This window comes from Amphiura filiformis, chromosome 15, assembly GCF_039555335.1.
Source record: "Amphiura filiformis chromosome 15, Afil_fr2py, whole genome shotgun sequence".
NCBI classification, from domain to species: Eukaryota; Metazoa; Echinodermata; class Ophiuroidea; order Amphilepidida; family Amphiuridae; genus Amphiura; species Amphiura filiformis.
The window spans coordinates 21,453,478-21,465,651 of record NC_092642.1 but is presented as its reverse complement, the minus strand read 5'-3'; the positions used below and the strand labels follow the sequence as shown (position 1 = coordinate 21,465,651).

Genomic DNA, 12,174 nt, shown 5'->3' with positions numbered 1-12,174 from the left:
TATGATTAGATTTTCAGTTACTTAGACTTGGCAGACCTCAGTCACTGTGCTCAAGTTTGTTCTCTTGTATGATTAGATTTTCAGTTACTTAGACTTGGCAGACCTCAGTCACTGTGCTCAAGTTTGTTCTCTTGTATGATTAGATTTTCAGTTACTTAGACTTGGCAGACCTCAGTCACTGTGCTCACGTTTGTTCTCTTGTATGATTAGATTTTCAGTTACTTAGACTTGGCAGACCTCAGTCACTGTGCTCAAGTTTGTTCTCTTGTATGATTAGATTTTCAGTTACTTAGACTTGGCAGACCTCAGTCACTGTGCTCACGTTTGTTCTCTTGTATGATTAGATTTTCAGTTACTTAGACTTGGCAGACCTCAGTCACTGTGCTCAAGTTTGTTCTCTTGTATGATTAGATTTTCAGTTACTTAGACTTGGCAGACCTCAGTCACTGTGCTCAAGTTTGTTCTCTTGTATGATTAGATTTTCAATTACTTAGACTTGGCAGACCTCAGTCACTGTGCTCACGTTTGTTCTCTTGTATGATTAGATTTTCAGTTACTTAGACTTGGCAGACCTCAGTCACTGTGCTCAAGTTTGTTCTCTTGTATGATTAGATTTTCAGTTACTTAGACTTGGCAGACCTCAGTCACTGTGCTCACGTTTGTTCTCTTGTATGATTAGATTTTCAGTTACTTAGACTTGGCAGACCTCAGTCACTGTGCTCAAGTTTGTTCTCTTGTATGATTAGATTTTCAGTTACTTAGACTTGGCAGACCTCAGTCACTGTGCTCAAGTTTGTTCTCTTGTATGATTAGATTTTCAGTTACTTAGACTTGGCAGACCTCAGTCACTGTGCTCACGTTTGTTCTCTTGTATGATTAGATTTTCAGTTACTTAGACTTGGCAGACCTCAGTCACTGTGCTCAAGTTTGTTCTCTTGTATGATTAGATTTTCAGTTACTTAGACTTGGCAGACCTCAGTCACTGTGCTCAAGTTTGTTCTCTTGTATGATTAGATTTTCAGTTACTTAGACTTGGCAGACCTCAGTCACTGTGCTCAAGTTTGTTCTCTTGTATGATTAGATTTTCAGTTACTTAGACTTGGCAGACCTCAGTCACTGTGCTCACGTTTGTTCTCTTGTATGATTAGATTTTCAGTTACTTAGACTTGGCAGACCTCAGTCACTGTGCTCAAGTTTGTTCTCTTGTATGATTAGATTTTCAGTTACTTAGACTTGGCAGACCTCAGTCACTGTGCTCAAGTTTGCAGATCATGGAAGATGATTACAGGCTATAGCTCACTGTGGAGTAGAGTCAATCTATCATGGATTAAAACAAGGTAAGTAAACACTGTGATTTTGCAATTGGATGGTCTGATTTTGTTCGCACTGTTTCATAGATGTTAGAGATTGTTATTGATATTTTTATCAGATGTGAAAATTGATATAGAATTTAAAGAATTTTCTTGTTTTATATGGTTGTGATGAAGAGTTCCATGAGGATGAAATCAAAGTTCGATTGGCGGTCAACTGCGGTTCGGGTAGTTCCGTCCGTTTCCATTGTTTAGAACAATAGCAACCGGACGGAACCGCCCAGAACCGGCAGTTGACCGCTGGTCGAGTTTTGATTTTGTCCCTAAACTAAAATGTGCTATTCCAGTTGAAATCCATACACCCTCTATGGAAGACATACCCTTAATCTTTCACACAGGGAGTGTGAATTTCAAATGGGGTTACCTGAATGGGTGACTCCATTTAAAACCTCCTGTGTAGGAGATTAAGGTTATGTCTTCCATAGGGGTATTTCAACTGGAATGGCCCAATGAAAGATACAGGTCTATGTTTTTCCCTAATTTGAACATATGATTTCTAATGCATAACTCTAGATAGCCAGTCTCTGAAGTACAAAGTACCTACCCGGACGCACACATTGTGCCGGCTTTGAAGGCACGCAGACCTGCAGCAGAGATGCAGCACTACGCACTGTTAACAAACTGTATGCGCGCTTGTTGTCACTTTGTACTTCAGAGTGGACAACGTGTAGGTCAAGTGTGTAACCAGCCTCTGTGTTTTGAGAAGACAAAAGTCTGGTCACTGAGAATTACAGAGGGAAGAGCATACAAAAAGTGCTGAGAGGGGGCACTTTACCCTATTACCCCCCATTTATGCCACTACAGGGAGCTGACATCTTGATGTCATAGGAAAATTGATATGATTCCACCTGGCTGGTTTGAATTATCATCAAATGCAAGCTTGAAATTCAATTCAATTTCAATTCAATTCAAGAAACATTTATTTCACAACTTCAATAATACATGATATAATGACAAATGCCAGAATTAGGGAAACAATAGCAAACAAAATTATTTAGGCAAGTAGTCTTACCGATCACAAGCCCACTGCTGACAGTCAAATGCGATCACTGTAGAACAGACATGTGATTGGGCAAAAGACAGGACAAAAGTGAGCCTGAGATAAGATATAACAAGTGGCATCAACCTGAAAAGGAGTTGTGGGGCAACACGCGCGGAGTAAGCTTGTGGGGTGCGGGTTGCCGGCAAACAGTACAAACAAAAAAACATTCAAAATGTACTTTTTGTTACTTCTATAAATTAAAGTTCAATACTGAATGCTTGAATACTGAGAAAATGCATTTGAAAAATAGACAAATCTTGCACAGTAGTGTACATGTATTTTGAATTTTTGTAGCATATGAAGAGCTTATTTCCAAACCGTGTTAAGTCCACAAACCCATGTTTCTGATTTCCCTGTGCGATATTGCAATGGCTTGTGATCACAGACCTAGGGTTTGTGGTTGGATGCACCATTACAAAGCAAACGCACAGTAACAATACTGTGTGAGGCTTTTGTTTCCCAAATGAGAACAATAGTCTGAATATTGTTATGCAGCATTGTTATGGTAAATTATAGCTTGCTGATGGTACAACTCATTGTTGCTAATGTCAAACTTGTCAAAGTAATTGTGATTGTATCACACAAGTAAATGAGACACATGGGTTGGGGTTGTGGACTTAACATGGTTTGGAAATAAGCTCTTCATATACATTTTTATTTGATTTCAGAGTGAAAGACAAGTATGTATGTAACTTGTTGCAGAAATGTCGAACCTACCTAATGCATCTAAACCTGAGAGGTTGTAGCGCCTTGACCCAACCCAGTTATCAAGCTATAGGTAAGTTCTTGTAATCCATAATGATTCATAAAAGGCTCAAGAGGACATATTGGCTGCACTCCATCAGAGAAGCCCTGCTCTGACTGCGCTCTAATTTGAGTGGAGTCAGGTGAAGCCAACTCAAGGTTGGTCCAGGGACTGCCTTTTGAGGAGAGTGAGAGCAATCACTCTCTACTGCTCTCCTTAAATCTGATACAAGATAATGATTTTTAGCTCTCCTTAGGTGACCATTCACTCTTTACATTCTATTGTAAATGCTCTAAATAGCTCTCCCTGAAGGCTCCAGAAGAGCTATTTAATACTCTCCTGCAAATTCCAAAAGACAGTCCTTGTTGGTCCTACTATATATCTGCGTTTGGCTGTGTTAACTAATAGTGTTTTGTTACCACCTACCTTGCGACCCATATCCAAAACCCAGTGAACTGAATCTAAGGCATAAAAGGTTTATTTTACAAATAGTAAGTAGCATAGAAACCACAAATCCTAGGATCAATATGAATAATGCTTGGAATTGTACAGCAAATGTTCAAACCACATTATTTATCCAAGCAGATGTAATCATCATGTGACCTAACACCAATTGGCCCACTCTGGCTGCAGCCTTCAAATACATCATTGAACAAGTCAGAAACTGCATTACTTTAAATGATATTGCCATTGCCTTAATTGTTATAAAGATTAAGAACCTATTGAACACATACAAACATGCCCTGGTATCGCTATCTTTCCAAACTTGAAATGTGTATCCTGTAGGCGATCATAAACATCATTGAAATGATATTAATTACAGGAAATAATCCAACATTCCAAAAGTTATGAAGCAAAATTGTTGGATTAATTTTAACCTGCAGTTTGTCATTGTCCCTTTTAAGGTAGTATTTTGTGATCCTAGCATTATCATAAGTGAATGACATAGTGACTGTGAAGCTATTCAAAGCTTCAAAAACACCTTGGTTGTCCAAGATTGTTTGATAAGATCTGTTCTGGTTTTGATAACCCAAGAAAGCCTCTATTGAAGCTTATTTCCACTGTGGTCCATTTGAACTCCGAGACGGGTTGGGAACAGTCAGTGGTTAACACCCTACTCTTTTTGAAACTGGCTGCAAGATACATGTACAGGTATAGCTCTCTGTACACAAGATCAGTGGCTTAACATCCCTGTTGAAGGATGCAGTACTTTCATGATTCATTTACCCAATTCTAAATGAATCATGGGGAGAGCAGAAGTCTGAAGTTAATGTACAGAGGTTGCCAATTAATATCAGACATTTTTCCCCAAGTTATTATCCCAGCAAATCTCCATCACCAGGAATTGAACCCAGATCTCATGCACTAAAGACAAGTACCCTAACCATTAGGCCACACTCTCCCAAAAAAAATTGTCCTTGATTGTAATAGATCACATCACTTTCTTTTTTCATTTTCAGGACAATGTCGTAATCTTCAAGATTTGAATGTATCTGAATGTGCAGGTGTGAATGATGCCATTATGAAAGATATAGTTGTTGGCTGCAAAATGCTGCTCTATCTCAATGTATCACTCACCACAATAACTGATGCTACACTCAGGTTCTTATCAAAGTAAGTCATGATGCAAGGACATATGGTTAGATGAAATGATCAATAATACAATGTGAGAAAAGTTTTTTAACACAAGTACATGTAAATGATTCTTAGAAAATAAATAAATAAGCGTAGTGATTTATAGTGTGCTACGCACAGGCACAACACCTAGACTTTGATTCACAAGCCTAGGCACACTTTACAGGTTGTCGCTGATCACTACGGCCCCACATCATTCAAAAACCATTTGACAACAACAAGTATGGACTTTGCTGCTTCAAGAACGCACACCCTAGACATTTCACAATTAACCGTCGCAACCAGGATCAGCTCCCCATGTTTCGTACAGGTTACAGCGAGACAATTAGCAATAAGTTCCTTGTCCAGGGGAATTTAAAGTTAACTCAATTTTCCATGAGATCGTACTTTACCACTGCCAGGTTTCGAACCTGCAACCTCTCGCATCATAGTCAAATCCCTTATCAATTGAGCTAGATTGACCGCTCTTCCTTCTTCCATATAGAAATGATGAATTTATGTAGCACAATTATAGATCAGTGCAATTAACAAAATGCAACTAATCATTTGGCCCAAGACACCTTACAAATCATTTTACAATATTCAGAGATGCAGCTTGGTATAGGTGCAGTACTTGAATCAGCCTAAATAATAAATGCCCATCGCAGCCAAGATCAGCACCACAACTTTGATACTGGTAGACTGGGACATTTGGCAGTAAGTTCCTTATCCACAGGTAGCAGCATGGCACACTAGTTAAGGTCTTTGCCTTTGTTATCAGAGGTCCTGGGTTCCAATCTCTGCAAGACCAAATAATAAAGAAATATATTTTTTCTGTGCACAGGTGTTGTAGAAACTTGCAGTATTTGAGCTTGGCTTACTGCAGGCGATTTACAGATAAAGGACTCCAATATCTTGGCACTGGCAGAGGGTGCAGGAAGCTGGTCTATTTGGATCTATCTGGATGTGTACAGGTAAAACGCCATGTCTAATTTGATCTTATAGCACTATCGGTGTCCGGTTTAGGTACCGATAACTCTTTTTACCATACTCTGGTGATGTAATAAATTATATCAAGCATAATAATTAACATTTGCATAGCATTATTATTTTTGATTTAAATCAAAAATGAATGCACTATGCAAATGTTCAGGGTTCGATAGAAAGAGGTATTGGTACTTATGGGGGCACCAATATGGCTTTAGGACCAAATTGAACTTTGTGCCTAAATAGGTTGCTGTGATCAAATTTAAATCTGATGCATTTGTGTTATTATTGAAAGTTTCTATATTCATACCATAGACATCAAATGAAACCGGTACTTATTCACCCGAAGATTGGTAGTGACTAGCCTAATGACTGTCATATTTATTATTTTTATGTATTAATAATAATAATTACAATATGATTTGTTTTTGTTAGGTCACTCCAATAGGATACAAGAATATCGCCAATGGCTGTTCCAACATCCAAACCTTGTGCGTTAATGACTGCACGTCACTACGAGATGAAAGCATCATAGCTCTTGCTGCCAAGTGTAATCAGATAAAATCCATCTCATTCTTGTGTACTCCCAACATCACAGATGCCGCTCTCAAAGCTATTGGAGCACATAAGAAACTACAGAGGATACGTATTGATTGTAAGTAATGGGATGCAAATTGGGTAAAAAGTAACATAGATTCAGTTTTTTCATGCCGTCATGTGGCTGCTATGTCTAAGCTATAGAGATTTAAACAAGTTAAAACTACAACAGAGGTGGTTTACATGAAACACACCAAGCTAGGTAGGTTCACATCATTGAATATAGAGGGTGTCCTTTATGAGCATAAAATGTATTATCATGGCATGCCATTTGAGTAGAATTTGGCAGTGTACTTTACTGTGTAAGCATATGGGGGAAAATTCAAAATTCATTTTTATCCTCTATAAATCCCATATAAGTCTCTTTATGTAGGCCTAAATAACCACACACAAGCAACCGGATATCATGAAAGTAAAGTTCATTTTAGCTAAAATGGTTTTAAATATCATGTCATTAAGCACAGGTTTCAATGGGAGAATGCCAAGTCATGCTAAATGGCAAGCCATGATTTGGGGATGAACAAACATTTTGAGATTAAAATTTTTTTCAAATTTGGGCAATTTTAAGGCAACATACTTTTAGTCATAACTTTGTAATTATTTAACCTGCAGATATGGTTGAACCATCTTTTTATGGAAAATTGTCATCTTTCATTTTATTGCATTGAATGGAGATATTTTAAACTTCAAAATTTTATGATTCTACCTAACCTAGCCTACAGGTCTCACCACACTTTGCAGAAAAAGGCTGATCACTATAGCCCAAGACATAACATTTATATAGCCCATTAATAAGAGGGCGAGATGGTCGAGTGGTTAAGGCGTTGCGCTGCCGGCCGGGAGATACGATCGACGAGGGTTCGAGCCTTGGGCTTGCCTTAGGTGAAAATTCTCTTCCCTCCCAAAAAGTTCCTGTATGGTCAGAAATCTTTCAATTCAGTTCAGTTATTAATTTCAGAATTTAATTGAAGAATTTCTTCTCGCCCCCATACACTGCTTATCACGTGCAGATATAGGTAGTGTATGTGCTTCGTCCGCGATTCGGAAGTCACGTAAAGCCGTTGGTCCCGTGTACAGGAAGAGTCAAACCCTGTGCACGTTAAGTGTCAGAGCTATTCGAAAAGAGAAGGGGGACCATCCCCGGTTCTGATATCTGCAATCAATCCTAGGTACCAGGATCGTGCATAGGTAAAAAATTATGCGCGTGCGACAATACTCAATTTGAGGTATGCACGTATATAGGAAGAAGAAGAATATAAATCTGTGGCATATCGCTATCTAGGTGCAGAACTCTAATTAGACTACATCTGGAAATGATCATTGCAACCAGCTTCTCAAAAATATACATTTGCTTTCTTTCTTTTACAGCCAACAACAAAATCACAGATGCATCCTTCAAAACCATAGGTCGGTGCTGCCCTGACCTTAGGCATGTGTATCTGGCCAATTGCCCTCGTATCACTGATGCTAGTCTCAAATCATTGGCTCCATGCAAAAACATCAATATACTCAATATAGCTGATTGTATCAGGTAAGTACATGTTGCACAAGATTATGTCAATCAAACTTTTGTTCACAATTGACATGCATTTGTAAATACATGTACACTGTACAGTAACCTCTAAAAAGTTACACAGCCTTCAATAGCAAATGACTTGACCTGACCTTGATTTGTGATGCATTGATTGGGTCATAAACCTTTGAGTAACTTGTAGCGTCCACTGTCCTAGCTAAAAGATGGCTACTTGGCTCTGTTGTAAATGGTCATCTTGATCCCAAGATTAGTAGTTTGTACAATTCAATGTGATATGATGTACATATAGGAGAAACAACTGCAATTTGGATGTTAATAAATGATCACTTTTTTTAAGATCATGAGTTTAATTTTACATAGATGGATTACCAATACAGGTGAACTTTCATTGTTTCACCCATATTTAAAGCAGGGAAGAAGTCAGATTGCAGCAATTACAGACCTATTTCGGTCCTTCCTGTCATCTCTAAGATTCTTGAGCGTGCTGTCCACACCCAAGTGTACAATTATCTTCAACATAATGGGCTCTTAACAACTGCGCAATCTGGCTTCAGACCCAAACATTCTACACTTACTGCAATAACTGATGTTACTGACTATATTTTTAACAACATGGATAAAGGTGAAATTACTGGGGCTGTATTTTTAGATTTAAAAAAGCATTCGATACGGTGTCTCATACTGTTCTCCTTCGCAAACTGTCCTGGTATGGAATCAAAGACACTGAGTTGGGATGGTTTTCAAATTATTTGAAAGGTCGTGAGCAAACAACTCTAATTGATGGTGTGCAATCTGATCCGCAACCAGTAACAGTCGGTGTGCCTCAAGGCTCAATATTGGGGCCCTTCTTTTTATTTTATTCATAAACCATCTTCCCAACGCAATCAATAAAAGTAAGGTTGTCTTATATGCTGACGACACTGCAGTTTTGTTTAGTTCAAACAATAAGTCTGAAATTGAGCATGGTTTAAACCAAGATCTAGACCATATTTCTAAATGGATGAACACCAACAAATTAACACTTAATGCCTCTAAAACAAAGGTTATGACTTTTGGAACACACCAAAGAACTAGAAAAATGGGTGACTTAGAAATAAAAATCAATAATGAAACTCTTGAGAATGTGAATGAGTTTAAATATCTTGGTATGTGGTTTGACCCGCAACTTAAATGGAATAAGCATATTGAAAAAATGGCTGGCAAAATATCACAAAAACTTGGTGTTTTAAAAAGGTTAAGTTGGTATATTGATCAATACACTCGTAATATTTTATGTAATGCTATCATCTTGCCTCACATCGACTACTGTTGTACAATTTGGTCAACTGCCGCAAGTAAATATATTAATCAGATTCAAGTCTTACAGAACAGAGCAGCCAGACTGACTCTTGGGTGTAAAGTTAGGGATTTACATGTGAAGGATTTGTACAAACAACTAAATTGGATGAAGGTAAATCAGCGGGCTGATTATTTTAGAATTATTCTTATGTATAAATGTATTAATAATGTGGCTCCTGAGTACCTGAGGGACAACATTCACTCACAAATAAACATTCACTCATACAACACTAGATTTGTTGCAAATAAAAATGTTTTTCATTCTTCTGTTCATACTGAAACTGGTACACGTTCCTTCAGGTACTCTGGAACAACAGCATGGAATAACCTCCCTGACAATTTAAAACAAATAAGCAATATTATTAACTTTTAAAAAGTCGCTCAAGGAGCACATTTTACAAACCTTACTAGTCTATCCTGTTTATAGTCTCATGTGTTTTAATCTTTTATGGTATTACTCTGTATATATTATGTAGTTTGTAATTTTATAATATTTATTTTGTTTTATATCTTGTATTATTGGTGCAATGACTTTCTAAGTGTAATTTACATTTATTTCCTTGTAAATCATTTGTTTATGTTTTATTGTATCGAGGGCCCCTGTGGAAAGCAGTGCTTGCACTGATCAGGGTTTACCCTCGTTAAAGATGTCATTAAATAAATAAATAAAAATGTTAATATTAAATATATTTAAGAAAAAATCTGTTTGGGTTTGGCCTTATTCAATTATCCAAGTATTAGTATGATATGATATGTGATAAATGATGAATGAAATCATTATGATTAGTGTGCTACTTATAAGTAGCTGTAGATCAGTTGTTGAGTTTCAGTTATGTTTTCAGTTATGTTTTAAAGTCATAATGTACAATCTTATAATATGAAATTCGTTACTTTTTTCAAATCTGAATTTTTGGCATTTTTGAAATGTTTACACATGTCCCAATTTAACACCTAAATGGAATCAGAAACTTTTCATGACAGCTATTACTAATATTATTCCAGCATTTTGAGTAAAGAATAGCAAAATTAAAATTTGATGGAAATCATACATTATGGCTTTAAGGGGTGCACTCTTAACTGAACATTACTGAGGAGTTGTTGACATAAAATATGTAGACAGGATGCCATGGATATACAGAAACTACACACTAATGCGTACCTCATGATGACGTAGGGCTAGTGTGATTCCACATGGTTGATTACTTGTAACAAAAAATGTCATCAAAAGTCCTATATTTATCTCATAGCTACCCATCTATTGATACAAATAATCAAAACAATAGAATGTGACCTTTTTGTGCTTTTTTTCCCTCTTTAGAATCAGTGATACTGGTGTGCGACAACTCGTAGAAGGCCCTTCAGGACCCAAGATACGGGAGATGAATCTCACCAACTGTGTCCGTGTCACAGATGTCTCCATCATCAAGATAGTACAGAAGTAAGTTGATTGACTCAATGGTGACACCATGCAGTAGCCAACATCCCCATGGGATGACGTCATTGGCTTTGCCTTCAAGCTAAACCAACTCTATATGTGGGTATTTAACATTAATTGTTTAACGCAGATGACAAGTTCAAGATGCAAACTATAAGTTAACTTTCTGGAGCCCCTCAATTACAATAGGTTAAAAATGTGCGACCATGGTGTTCGATATAATGAACTCTATTGTGTAGAATTATTGAACAGTTGTTGTTTTTGCTTTAATTTCATTTGTTCTTTCCTGTATTATTAGATAATGTAACATATCTGCAATCAAAGAAATTAATGTTGGCACACTCTGGCATAATAACTGTAAATCGCTGCCCCTCTCCCCCAATTCAATGTTGATGAAAGCAATTTTGACATTGGACTCTCCAGTCCCCCCAACATTAGTTGAGGGGGAATGGGAGATGGATGGGGAAAGGGGAAGGTTTGTACTACTCATCAAACATAGTTTACTAATTTCACTGAACTCTCAGAGCAGCAGTGAAGAGTTCCAACATATTGTCAAAGTGTGCCGACTATATATTTCTTTGATTGTGGGTGTGTATTGAAATGTGTGTGTCATTTGCATTGTGCTTAACATGGTATGCAGGAAGTGATCTCGCCTGTTGGCATGGTGCAATATTTTGCATCCGTGTGTGAAGGTCTCAATGGATTCTTCCATTTCATGCACAGAATTAGGTGGTTGAACTTCATAAAAATAGCCGTAAAGGATAGTGGACATGAATTACATGCAAACATGATTTTATGGGTGATCTGTTGGTGCTGCCTTGTTCTTCAACTTAAAATAATACAATCTCCTGTGTCATATCAGGTGGTAGAGACTATTATTAACTATTATTAATGATGTTTACCATATTGATTGTATTGTTTACAGGTGCTATAGTTTGGTATATGGCAGTTTTTGTTTCTTGGAGCATATTACTGATGGTGGAGCAGAGATGTTAGGCAACATGAATGTTCTCACATGCCTCGATATATCTGGATGTAGTATCACAGATACAGTAAGTATTATATGCACAGACAATCCGATTCCACACATTCCTACTACTCAATGACAGCCATTGAAGTGGGCCATCCCACCTGAAATGTGAAATGATGCAGGCTTTGCGGGAATTTTAAACTGTGTTCCATCACCCATGTGACAAAAGGATGCTGAAAGTTTACAAAGCAATACAATATAAGATTGATCTTGAAGCAGCATTTTTCCACCCAATGGGGCAGTTACAACACCAGTATGGTGCGGATAGCCCTTAGTAATGGCGGAATGAATTCTGATAATATGATAAGAATTGCTATCGGGCTATTACATTTGTAATCCATACACTCCATATGGAAGCCATGAACCTAATCTTTCACACAAGGGCTGTAGATTTCAAATAGAGTTACCCATTCAGGTAGCCTCATTTGAAATTCACACTCCCTGTGTGGAGATTTAAGTCATTTATCCATATAGGGGGTGTA

General features: G+C 37.5%; 1 protein-coding gene across 1 annotated transcript in view; it reads left to right on the top strand.

Moving 5' to 3' along the window:
• The window catches only part of LOC140171382 (F-box and leucine-rich repeat protein 13-like), a 44,530-nt gene that overhangs the window by 27,244 nt on the left and 5,112 nt on the right, over nt 1-12,174 (top strand). The window contains 8 exon segments of the mRNA XM_072194627.1: nt 1,216-1,337; nt 3,081-3,190; nt 4,618-4,771; nt 5,616-5,745; nt 6,194-6,413; nt 7,724-7,886; nt 10,546-10,665; nt 11,588-11,714. Of these exon segments, the coding sequence (XP_072050728.1) occupies nt 1,216-1,337; nt 3,081-3,190; nt 4,618-4,771; nt 5,616-5,745; nt 6,194-6,413; nt 7,724-7,886; nt 10,546-10,665; nt 11,588-11,714 (1,146 nt within the window).